This window comes from Pyrus communis, chromosome 11, assembly GCF_963583255.1.
Source record: "Pyrus communis chromosome 11, drPyrComm1.1, whole genome shotgun sequence".
Lineage (NCBI taxonomy): Eukaryota > Viridiplantae > Streptophyta > Magnoliopsida > Rosales > Rosaceae > Pyrus > Pyrus communis.
In genome coordinates, this window is record NC_084813.1 from 1,116,379 (window position 1) to 1,130,030 (window position 13,652).

A 13,652-nucleotide genomic window follows, 5' to 3' on the forward strand; every position below is an offset into this window, starting at 1 on the left:
GCTCATAGGCTAGATTGATGCCCGCTGTTATAGCAACTTAGTGGATTAAAATGTACACGTGAGTTGACTCATGTAATAGATGCGAGTGGAGTTGCAACGGTCATCTCCCTCATTCCTGGAGAAAGAGGGTTGAACCCGAGATGTAGTAGGTTAAAAAGAAAGGCCATATCAACTAGGACACTAGACAGTCCGCTACTTGCATGAGGGGGAGAGGGGGTTATAGTAACTCATGCAAGTAGCGAACAGTCCGCTACTATCATTTACCGAGCTTATTTTTATATTAAACAAATTTATTCATCAGTGTCGAACCTCGATTCAAATGCTAAATTGCTATTGGAAATTTTGTTTAAGGGATCGCTTAAATTATCTTGATCCCTCGACACAAATAATATTTATTCGAGCAGCCAGGACTGGATCCAAATGCTAATGGAAACGTTGGAACTCGATGAACTGTATACTTTGACAGTTTTATGACGATTTGAGTCATTACCAATACCTAATTCGGCGTCAAGGAAATCGAAAGTTTGAAAATGATTATGTAAGAAAAAAGATAGGGTAAATTACATTTTACCACCTCAACCTTAGGTCATACAACAACTCAAACCTTATCTTTTAAATATTGTAATGTCATACATCAACTTACAAATCCATTGAAATTTCAGACCTACATTAGATATTTTTTGTCAATTTAACCGTTAAATAATGACGTGACAAATTTGACAACCATGTAAGAAAATATGTGGAGTCTACATCTGTCATGTCATCTATCAAACGCATGCTTTATGTGAACATGAAAGCAAATACTTGATGAATGATATCAAACCAACGAAATAACAACTCAAATTGGCAAATAAGCCTGTTAGTTTGAAAGACGACCCCCATCGCCCGACCCACATCTCCTACCCCATAAATTTATGTTCTCACAAAATTACAAAAGGAGTATACTTCCTTTATGTCTGCCAACATTTTTGGTCTGGAACTGAATCAGGGTCAGGCAGAAACTGATGTCAACTTGTCAAAATCCCCGGTCTTGCATTTGATGCGGAGAGAGTGGAGCAAACTGGTGCTGTTCCTTCGCAATATTCGAAACTTCTTTTACCTTGATCCAGAACAGAAAACAGTGACAACGAATCCCTTTTCTCCTCATTGGATATCTTCGAAATCATCTTCATCGTGTTGGGGAATTGGCAAGTTACTTGTCTGAAATGAGCCTACTTGTCCGGTTCCATCTATCATCATGGAGCGAACTATCTGCATGTACATTTAAGAACTGTTCAGTTTCTTCCCAAAAGACAGCGCACTCCATTTCATATCCCACCTTCAAAGATAACTATGAAATTCATGCAAAGACGACATTGAAATATTTCATTAAAACGTATGAACATTGAGGTTTTGTACATTTACCCCTAGTTCCCCTCAAAACAGATAATAGCACCAACTCTCCTCAATAAATTTTCGTGACTATTTGAAAACATAGTATGATGAATTAGGGATAGGACTTGCCTCTTGTCTTGTTACATCCATTAAAATGTTGAACTCGACCATCATGTTATGTTCATAAATTCATAATTCACAGTATTGACGGCATATGATAACCACATTTTCATTTTATTCCTTGCACATACTGAACGAAAACGAAGCAAAGTACACTGTCCAAACAGTGCAGGTTACTTGACCACTCGAAATACACAACCAGAAACAATGTATTGATTATTAAGTAAAAAATCTGCAGTATAGCATCAAGTTTCAGTTAATATGAGAAATCAGAAAAACCACCTTCTCTATTTCATCGAGAAGAAGAGGGTTCTCTCTTAAGTACTGCAATGCTTTGTCTCTTCCTTGTCCTAACCTTTTGATATAAGAAATAAAAGCCAGTCGTTAACTGCAACAGTTTTATAGTTGAGATAGAGAGAGAGTAACGGTTATAAACAAGAGAATTCTTGCGTTATTTGAAAGAAAATAAACCAGGTCATAACAGGAACAAAGAGAAGTTAGAAGAATAAAAGCCTAAAGTTAGCACAGAGGAAGTAAATCTCTACTTTTCATCTCACAAAGAAGTTATGCAAAATTTTGAGGCAGCTCATTTGTAAAACATCTAGCCATCTAGTGTTGGTTGATCAAAGTTATTTCGGAAACAAAAAAAATAGTTTTTTTAAATAAAAAAATTACTTGTGTCTAGTGCATAAACACAAATAAAAAAAGGCCACACCCTTTGCCTCACCGTTGCACCCTGGACCCAGAAAAACCTATAAAAGCTTGTTTTCCTTAAACAAAACACTCAATTTTATCAATCAAACGCTACTGGTCCATTGGTTTACCCTCTTTTTTTTCCTAATATGAATAGTATTTTGAAGGAGAGTCCTATTTGATTTAGTATCCAAACTAGACTAAGAACGCTCAACATATAACTACAAATTTAAGAATTATAACCTGAAAATGGATGTTCAAGTACAAACCTGTGGTCCCCATAACTATACCAAGAACCCTTCCTCACTACTACATCCATAGCTTCAGCGCAATCCAAGATGCAACCCTGAAAGAGAGAATGAGTCAAAATAGAGTGTGTTTTCAACCTTCTGAGTGGGGAAAATCAAATATGTTGCAATACTGACCAATTTACTAACTCCCTCTCCAAATACAATTTCAAATTCAGCTTGTTTGTATGGTCTTGAAACCTACAACAACTTAGGATAAGGATCTTTTCACCACATTAATCAGAAACGTAACAAAGTAGTGAAAATTAAATGATGGAATGATCAAGTGACTGCCCATATTTATGAAATCCTATCAAAACTTGGGACTCAGGAGGCAGTCAACAAAAGTCTTTTTAAAATGTATGCCAATATGATAACAAAATCATTTAGCCAATGCAGTCTAACATTTCCCATTGTATCTGAAAAATCAAATGGGATAAATGGCTTTTGACAGAAAACTCTGACCTTAGCTAGATATTCTAGTGTACATTTGGTTTGTTAACTGTTTCATATATTTCCATGGTCACAGGCTGAACTTCAAGCACATTGTAGATTCGGTACAAATAAAAAATAAAATAAAATAAAATCTGAGAAATTAGACCACATATATAAGAAACTGTCACATTTTCATACTTTAAACCAGTTCTGAAGTTCTAGTAAAACTGCAATAACAGCTTCATCAATAAGTTAACAATAGAAGTGTTCCTTCTATGCATGGTGCACAAGCCTTACAGATGCAGAAGTGATTCTGATGTACTGAAAGTTACCTTACTCTTTTGCACTCTTACACGAACCCGAACCCCAATTTCTTCATCTCCCTTTACCTACTCAGTACAGAAGTATGTTCTATGAGAAACAATATAGATCAAACTCTATTTGATGATTTACACAAATAAATATATATTATATTAATCTATCAAATCACTATTATGAAATGAAAAAAAAAGTGGCTATTGTGCTTACAGACTTTATCTTCCCTGTAGAACGTATTTCAAGCCGAACTGAGGCAAAGAATTTTAATGCAATTCCTCCAGATGTCACTTCTGGATTCCCATAATATACACCGATCTTGCAAAATGAAGGAATTAGTCTATTAGTTTCTGGAAGTGAAATAATTGTGATTAGGGAAATAACAACTAATAAAAACTGAGAAACAATTACAATCATATACATTAGAAAAATGATTGACGCAGGCTCAGCTTCTTAGACCAAGGTACTCAATATCATTTATTGCAATGGATCCAGATATATGTCATCATAAATATGTCAAAACTTTAATGCTCAAACTCAGTTCCTTAGACATATGCACTCAATCTTGTTTCAATGAATTCAAGTATGTACCATCCACAAAAGAGAAGATATAAACAAAATTAATTGAAACTACCTTATATCTTATTTGATTCAAAAATATTAGAGTACATCCAGCTTTGGACGCATTTCCTGACATTTTGCGCAAAGCTTGGCTCATAAGACGTGCTTGCAAACCCATTTGCTGCATCCCTATCTCACCCTATACGTAGCAAGATCAGAAAGTGAGATATGTGAAATTGCATATCTAAAATTTATAACTACAAGATAAAGAGAAGGTTACTTCAATCTCTACTCGTGGAGTGAGAGCCGAGACAGAATCAACACAGATAAGATCGATGGCACCAGATCTGCACATACGATCTGCAACTGAGATGACAGAAATCAAACTATTATATCAAGAATATACTATATGTATTAATATTATGCATCCTGCTATTGACAGACTGAATAAGCTCAAGATAATGGCATAATTTCCCACAAACAATCATTTTCCAGAAGAAAAAGAAAGAAAAAAAAATCCCCACAAACATGCAGACAAGAAAAGAAATATTACTCTCAAGTGCCATTTCTCCATGATCAGGCTGACAGACAATCAGATTTTCTACATCTACACCCAGTGCTTTTGAATATGCTGGATCAAAAGCATGTTCTGCATCAACAAGCATAGCATTTCCCCCAAGTTTCTGCATATTACCATCAAAAAGCTAAATGTTGGTCCAGAGAAGAAAGAAGCCAGTATTCAGTAACCAGAAACTAAAGATTCCAGACGAAAGTTGAGAAAACTATACCTGCACCTCTGCAATTGCATGGAGTGCTAGAGTGGTCTTTCCACTGCTTTCTGGTCCAAATATCTAGAAACAATACAAAGATAAAATCAGCACTTTGTGCAGGAACTACTGATCCAAATAAGGAAGGAGCTAAACTACTTCCTTGGGACGACAGGAAGCCCACTAATTACACTACTCCAATTAGTTTAACAAAATGAAAGTCATTAGGAGAAATTTCCACATGACCATAAAGCTTAAGTAGTATGTCAAGTTCACCCACCGCATATCATGCCAAAGTATTGAGCTGCACTAGTGCTTAAGCAATATGGACGAACCACTATATGCTTTAATAGTTGAAATAAACTTCGCTAACTAAAGAAGAGCAGTTTATTGGGTGATTGTGTCTTTATTAAAAACTACAAGTAATCATGATGGTTGCACTTGTCGATAAATTAAACATCTTTTTGGCTCTTACACAAAAATAAAAATAAAAATAAAACAAAATTTTAAAACTTGACTTATGAATGTATTCTTTGAGCTGTTTACTTCTCTTTGATTGGTTTTACAGTGCTAAAGTCATAAGTATAGGACCTACTAGTAATTAATTCTGCTCTCGTTGATTGTCTAGTTCTTTCCTCACTCCAGATTTTCTGTCTACAGTTGTTCGTTTCCTTGAATCCTTTCACAGGATCCCAAATTTCCAGGTTTCTATGGTCTGCATTACATACCATATTTTGTGAATCCAGTAACTGCAGGGGCATACTAGTTTGACAAGAACATTACCAGATATTCCATATCAAATTATCAAATAAACATCTCGCACAGCAGTTAGCTAATCAATTTTTCTAATGAAACAAACCCGTCTTCGATCATGAAAAGCGAAGGGAAGGAAAATCAGAAATTGGTCTTTGGGCTTAACAAAACCTCTCCACACGTAGAACAGCATGAAGGACAGCATTCAATTCCAATCCCGACCGGATGCAAGTGTAACTTAGCAAGCATGAAAGCATACAATGGGGACATACCTCCACAATTCTCCCTTTTGGAAGGCCACCACCTAAGGCAAGGTCTAATGTCAAGCAGCCACTGGGAAAAGTTTCACTGCAAAACCAACAGAGTATTAGATAATCTACATTAGCACTGATATGATATGACAAGGAGATAAGAAGCACATACACCAAGGCTCCACCAGCACTTCCTAATCTTGTAACACTTCCCTTCCCAAATGAGCTATTTATATCATTCATGGCTGCTTCCAGTGCTTTTTGCTGAAATAAAAAGCACTTTGGTAATCAGAGTTTTATCTACTTTTAGCTCAAAGTTGTAGTCTTTCTGCATTCGCGTTTGTGGGTAATCACTGATGCCTCTTCAAAAGCACTTTTCTGCTTTTGGGAAGCAAAAACGAAGATAGAGGCGAAAACGCGCAACGGGTTTTCGAAACCATACCCGGTCGACGAAACGAGGGTCGGAGTCTGCGGAAAGAGCGCCATTGACTTTGGCTTGGAGCTCACAACGAACCCTTTTGATTGACTTCACCGCCATGGAGTGTAGGCTGAAGCGCTGCGGGAGAGAGGACTGGAATAGCAGAGGAGAAGGTAAGCAGTGCGAGTGCGAGTGCGAGTGTGGGTTTGAGAAAGTGAGCGAGTATCTCATGCTTCTTCCGCTGCTGCCTGTGAATGCTAAAACCATTACCAAGTCAAAAACCTCTGATAATATCAAGAGATGGGAAGGGCGGCAAGGCCCTGCCCCAGCGTGAACATTTTCTGTGGGTTGGGTTGGGTTATGTATTTCACCCTCCATATTGTCATTGGACACCCAAGACATAATCTTTGTTAATGACATTTGTCTCCTCCAGCAAAAATGTAACCATAAGGTGAAGATTCTAACCCGTCACATAAAGTCTTAATACGATAATATCTTTTAAAATGACTAAAAACGTTTTTGATAAAAGTGTTTGTGAGTTCCAAAAGCACTTGAAGTGCATTTTGAAATGAGAAGATGTGACATCCCACATTGCCCAGGGGAGTTATCCTTAAATGTATATTCTCATCCCTACCTAGTACGAGGCCTTTTGGGAGCTCACTGGCTTCGGGTTCCATGGGAACTTCGAAGTTAAGCGAGTAGCGCGTGAGAGCATTCCCAGGATGGGTGACCCATTGGGAAGTTCTCGTGTGAGTTCCCAAAAAAAAACCGTGAGGGCGTGGTCGGGGCCCAAAGCGGACAATATCGTGCTACGGTGGTGGAGCGGGCCAGGGATGTGGTCCGTCCCGGGCCGAGATGTGACAATTGGTATCAGAGTCTAACCCTGGCTGCGTGTGTGCCGATGAGGACGTCAGACCCCTAAGGGGGGTGGATTGTGACATCCCACATCGCCCAGGGGAGTGATCCTTAAATGTATATTCTCATCTCTACCTAGCACGAGGCCTTTTGGGAGCTCACTGGCTTTGGGTTCCATAGGAACTCTGAAGTTAAGCGAGTAGCGCATGAGAGCAATCCCATGATGGGTGACCCATTGGAAAGTTGCTCGTGAGTTCCCAAAAACAAAACCGTGAGGGAATGGTAAGCCCAAAGCGAACAATATCGTGCTACGATGGTGGAGCGGGTCTGGAAAGTGATCCGTCCCGGGGTGGGATATGACAGAAGAGCTTGGCTCAACAAAACCGTGAGGGAATGGTAAGTCCAAAGCGAACAATATCGTGTTACGGTGGTGGAGCGGGTCCGGGAAGTGATCCGTCCCGGGCCGGGATGTGACAGAAGAGCTTGGCTCCTTAAGGTCAAAGTACTTCGTGCTTATTATTGAAGCTGTTAATATTATAAATCATTCTGTAAAGATCATCTTTGCAAAAAAATTGAATTAAAACTAAGATCATTTTGTCAAGCAATAGATAGACGGTTTGTAATACTCCAATCAGTCTATTTTTTACTGTTCGAACACTAGACGATCTTAATTTTAATTGATGTTTTTGTACAGATGATATTTACAGTATACATAGTTATTTATAATTTAAAAGGTTCCGACCATATGCACAAATAAACCACATGGTATTTTAATGAGGAGTTCCTCCTTAATCCTTGAGGAGCCAAGTCTTTCTCTTTTGAAAGAAGTATCAGTTGTGTACTTATTGCAAATGTTTTTTTTTAATTCACTCGTATTTTTATTAAGAATTAGTTTCAAAAGCGCTTTAATAAAAATATGATTTCTGTCATTTTAAAAGCATGGATTTGATTTGTAGTATGTAAATTGAGGCTTGGTGAATTTTGGTTGTAGCTAGTAATAAGAGTATGGAGTTGGTGGCGTGGGAGTATGGAGTTGATAAAGAGAAACTTATGGCGTCTCTTTTTGTTGCTTGGCTCTTCTCAAATGCAAATGCAAAGCGGTTTCCAGCGGCATGAGCTTGGCCGTAGCATGTAGGTAGGAGGGCGTTTTGGAAATGGATTTTGCATGAGTCTGGACGCATTTTGTAGGTTTTGTCAACCAGGTACTAGGCTTGTAAGTTGTATGTCACCAAAGACAGTATCGAACCAAAGTCAAATCCGCTTCGAAAGCTGTTCAAAAGGAAGGATCGATCATAGAGGTTCATGTGATGACAGCCAAAGACAGGAATCAAACGTTCATGCTCGCAGCACAGCTGGGACGACGAAGAAGATTACCGAGAATACAGAAGCCAGCCGTGCTGCTCTATTTCGAAAGCATTGTTCCAGGATGATGACCAGTGGACTAGAACTACAAAGAGACATGGAAAGCATATACATTCCCAAAGAAACTGTAACCATTTGAAGTGCAAGCTTCTGCCGTTTAACTCCATTTGTCTTTATTAATTTTCTGTAAAAACAACTACATTTTTGGGTGATATGCAACATGAAATTGTTCCGATAATTAAAGTAGCGAAATTTAAGTTTCAAAGAATAAATTGAAATTGAAATGAAGTTCAGGAGGCGTACCTACAAGTTATGTTTTATGATTTGCAGAGTTAAACTTTGTTATATTTTTATAGAATAATATTCGATTCACTTAAATTGAATACGTAAACGATTGAATTGGATTCAGTTGGATGGTACCAACAAAATCGAGTGGTAAGACTTATTTCTTATTAAACTAACCCATCAACTTAACTTGTTTTGCTATTGAACATTTATTTTTAATTTCAATAACTTTTGCATTCCCAGCCTTGTAGCAGCATATGGCACTCTTGGATGTCATGCTGAAACGGAGGCGATGAACTGAGGACAACGGCGTTGGCCAATCGAGTAATGGCTATTTCCGGTGAAATTGGGGGTGTCTGATTGGTAGGGAAGAAGGTTTGGAGGGTGGATGATTTTTGGTGATCACTGGCATTTTTTTTTCTAGTTTACGAGATAACGGAAAGTTCATACACTTTCAATAGTATAATTAAGTAAACAGACATGTGTCGGGTTATTAGAGAAGTCATAGAGAGGCCGCAATCATATTTAGATGGAGAAGATTTGATTTCTTTTTGTTGACGTTGACATTAAATCATTCTTGAATTATGATGCATATGTGATTTCAGATATACCTAATAAATACCCGGGAGGGGATCCTCTTCTAATCCCTTTCACCAGATCCACCAACGCCACAAATCCGTACCTTTGAAATTTGATTCAACGGCTACAATTATTATAACTTTTAAAGTGAGTCCCGATTTGTAACCATTAGATCAAATTTCAAAATTCTAAATTTGTGACCTCAATGGAAGGGATCAGGAAAGGATCCCTTTCCTAAATATCCCTTTTGAATATAAAATAGAAAGTACAGTGTATGATTGCTGCTCCAATTATTATTATTATTATCCTCCTAATTTAATTAATTATTATTATTTTCTTAATTTTTAAGAGATTGTTTGAAAGGGATTTTAAAATAACTGAAAGAGTTTTTGGTAAAATTAATTTTGAGTTTTAAAAATATTTTAAATGCATTTTGAAAGAAGCACGTACCTGTAATTCTTACCGGAATCACTTGTTTTTTCAGATCCATTTGAATTTTTATTAATAATTAGTTTCAAAATCATTTTCATTAAAAACGTTTTTAATCATTTTAAAAAATGAAAACTAATGAAAAGACCTTGAAAATGACAAAATAAAAGGTAAAATGAATAGTACCAGAATTGATTTTTTTAATGTAAAAATATAATTTTTCGTTAAAATAAACAATACTGAGAATTTTTCGTTAGAATTTATTTTAAAAATAACTTTATGTTATAAAAGGATTAAAGTTTGAGAGATAACCTTTTAAGTGGTGGGTGCAAGGTAGATGTAAAATGCCACACTAAAATTATAGCACAGGCAGATAACAAATAAAAAGGCAAAGGAGTAGATGATGTTACTGATATTTTTCTCTAGTTTTCTTTCTTCTTCTTATTTTCTTGTAACTTACAAACATGCGGAGTGCTCTATTTATAGAGCGTCTCCAAACTGATGCAGTTAATGCATCCTGAAATTTAAAACATATCCTCTGACATTACAATTCACTTTCCAATTTCACTTTGCATGGGCATTGAAAACTTTGCCCATGCAGAAGACTTTTGCTTTGTGGGCATTCATTGCCATCAGACATTAGACTTTTCAACACTCCCCCTTGGATGCCCACATATCAACATGAGTTGCCTCGTTAAAACCTTGCTTGGAAAAACCCAGTGGGAAAAAACCATAGCGAAGGAAAAAGAGTACAACTTTTCCTGGATCGTTGATATAGTGTCAAGTATGCTTATGTTGCCTCGTTAAAACCTTGATAGGAAAAACCCAGTGAGAAAAATCCTAATCGAAGGAAAAAGAGTACAACAAGCATGTATCAGGGATGCTCCCCCTGATATGTATCTCCCCCTGATTCCGCATTTTCCAAATTTAGCTGTTTGGTAAGTCGACGTAATCCGATGCCTTGCACTAACTTCTGAAATGTGCACTTTGGTAGAGATTTGGTGAACAAGTCTGCCAGATTTTCATTTGAACGGATTTGTCTGACTTCAATAACTTTAGCCTTCTGAAGCTCATGTGCACTGAAAAACTTTGGAAATATGTGTTTAGTCTTATCGCCCTTGATGAATCCTTCCTTCATTTGGGCAACACAGGCTGCATTATCTTCATGGATGACAGTTGGATGGTCTGTCTTCGAAGTTAGACCACATGAATTCCGGATATGATGGATCATTGATCTTAACCAAGAACATTCACGACTTGCTTCATGTAAAGCAAGTATTTCTGAATGATTTGAAGATGTAGCAACTAATGTTTGCTTGGTTGAGCGCCATGAGATTGCTGTATCTCCATTCTTAAACACATATCCGGTTTGTGAGCGGGCTTTATGTGGATCAGAGAGGAAGCCAGCATCTGCATATCCAACGAGGACTTGGTCATCTGTGGAGTTCTTTGAGTAGAAGAGACCCATGTCTGTTGTCCCACGAAGGTATCGCAATACATATTTGATACCCTTCTAATGGCGAATTGTTGGAGCAGAGCTATACCTTGCTAACAAATTAACTGAAAAAGCTATATCTGGTCTAGTACATTGTGCTAAATACAACAAAGCACCTACTGCACTCAGATATGGTACTTCTGGACCAAGGACCAGCTCATCATCTTCTTTTGGACGAAATGGATCTTTCTTAATGTCCAAAGAACGAACGACCATTGGCGTGCTTAGTGGATAAGCCTTGTCCATACCAAATCGCTTCAGAATTTTTTCAATGTAAGCTGATTGGTGGACCAAAATTCCACTAGCACAATCCTCGATCTGCAGGCCGAGACAATATTTTGTTTTTCCAAGGTCTTTCATTTCAAATTCGCTTTTCAGATATTCAGCAGTTTTATTGAGCTCTTCAGGAGTCCCAACTAAATTCATATCATCAACATAAACTGCCACTATAGCGAATCCAGAATTGGATTTCTTAATGAACACACAAGGGCAAATAACATTGTTGATATACCCTTCTTTGATCAAATACTCACTGAGACGATTATACCACATTCGTCCAGATTGCTTCAGACCATACAATGATCGCTTTAATTTGATCGAGAGCATACCTCGTGGTTTATTACTTGTTTCAGGCAACTTAAGTCCTTCAGGGACTTTCATATAGATATCAGTATCTAATTCTCCATATAGATACGCAGTGATGACATCCATAAGTCGCATGTCAAGTCTTTCTGAAACCACTAAACTTATTAAGTAACGGAACGTAATTGCGTCCATTACAGGAGAGTATGTCTCCTCATAATCAATTCCAGGTCTTTGAGAAAAACCTTATGCAACGAGTCGTGCTTTGTATCTTGCGATCTCGTTTTTCTCATTCCGTTTCCTTGTGAATACCCATTTGTAACCCACGGGGTTTACACTAGGCGGGGTTTGAACTACTGGTCCAAAAACATTCCGCTTTTCCAAGGAATTTAATTCTGCCTGGATTGCATCTTTCCACTTAGGCCAATCCTGTCTCTGTTTGCATTCATCAACAGAACGGGGCTCAATATCATCACTTAAGATGATTTCAGTGGCTACTGCAAATGCAAACATATCATCGATGATTATTTCATTTCGATCCCACAATTCATTTGTACATGCATAATTTATGGAGATTTCTTTGCTTTCATGTACTTCTGTCTCTTCAGGGACAGATGTCTCATCAAGGACATTTTCTTTTTCTGGAAGTCCATAATGATGAATTGTGGATGTATCATTCATTTTCTCTTCATGAATAATTTCATTTGGATTCAGTTGTGCCCTCGACTTTCTCTTTCGAGGAGCTGAATCTTTTGAACCTTGGGGTCTACCACGCTTCAGGCGTGCACCAGATGAATCATTTGCTGCCACTTTATTTTGTCCAACAGGGACATCAATTTTTGCAGGTGCATTTGCAGCTGGTATATGTGATTTTGTCACTTTCATAGCATCATTAAATGCATCTGGCATTTGATTGGCAATGCTTTGAAGATGAACGATCCTTCTCACTTCATTTTCACATTGAATGCTGCAAGGATCAAAATGAGACAAGGTGGGAACAACCCATGTCAGCTCTTTCCGTTCTTCTGGAACGGTCTTTTCTCCCCCTAACGACGGGAAAATTGTCTCATCAAAGTGACAATCAGCAAAACGAGCTGTAACTGTCAAGGGTTCCAAATATCTAATGATAGATGGTGAATCAAAACCCAAGTAAATTCCCAGTCTACGCTGAGGTCCCATTTTAGTGCGTTGCAGCGGTGTAATAGGCACATAAACAGCACAACCAAAAACTCGTAAATGGGAAATGTTTGGCTGATGTCCAAACACGAGTTGTACTGAAGAGTATTGATGGTTGGCTACAGGTCTCAATCAAACCAATGATGCAGCATGTAAGATGGTATGTCCCCATGCAGAGACTGGTAATTTGGTTTTCATAAGCAGAGTGCGAGCTATCAACTGAAGCCGCTTGATCAATGCTTCTGCTAAACCATTTTGAGTATGGACATGAGGAACATGGTGTTCAACATCAATGCCCAATGTCATGCAATAATCATCAAAGGTTTGAGACGTAAATTCACCAGCATTATCAAGTCGGATAGACTTAATGGGATAATCTGGGAACTGTGCTCGTAACTTAATTATTTGAGCAAGAAGTCTCGCAAATGCTACATTCCGAGTAGACAATAGACAAACATGTGACCATCGGGTAGATGCATCAACCAAAACCATAAAATATCGAAATGGTCCACATAATGGTTGAATAGGCCCACAAATATCCCCTTGAATTCTTTGCAGAAATGATGGGGATTCAGCATCAACCTTTAGTTGAGATGGTCTAATTACCAACTTCCCTTAAGAACAAGCTTTGCAAGGGTTATCATTTAAGGCAACAATGTGTCTGCTCACTAATGGATGTCCATTAGAGTTGGTAATGATCCTACGCATCATGGTAGATCCTGGATGACCCAGACGGTCATGCCAAAGCATGTAAACCTTTGAATCAATGAACTTCTGGTTCATGACAGTATGTGATTCAATTGTCCTTATGTATGTATAATATAATCCACTCGACATACCATGCAACTTCTTCAATATACGCTTCTGGGTATCATTGGAGGTAATGCATAGATACTCCACATTTTCTGCACTTTT

At 37.8% G+C, this 13,652-nt stretch overlaps 1 protein-coding gene across 1 annotated transcript; it reads right to left on the reverse strand.

The window, feature by feature from the left end:
• Positions 1–670: 670 nt before the first annotated feature.
• On the reverse strand, positions 671–6,266 carry LOC137709451 (DNA repair protein recA homolog 1, chloroplastic-like). The gene is made up of 13 exons (XM_068448541.1): positions 5,999–6,266; positions 5,729–5,820; positions 5,578–5,653; positions 4,574–4,636; positions 4,339–4,468; positions 4,066–4,151; positions 3,859–3,984; positions 3,438–3,542; positions 3,242–3,298; positions 2,613–2,675; positions 2,457–2,533; positions 1,777–1,849; positions 671–1,251 (listed from the first exon to the last, which is right to left on the reverse strand). The coding sequence occupies exons 1-13, from the start codon at positions 6,239–6,241 to the stop codon at positions 1,144–1,146; spliced, it is 1,299 nt and encodes a 432-aa protein (XP_068304642.1). The 5' UTR covers positions 6,242–6,266; the 3' UTR covers positions 671–1,143.
• Positions 6,267–13,652: the final 7,386 nt, after the last annotated feature.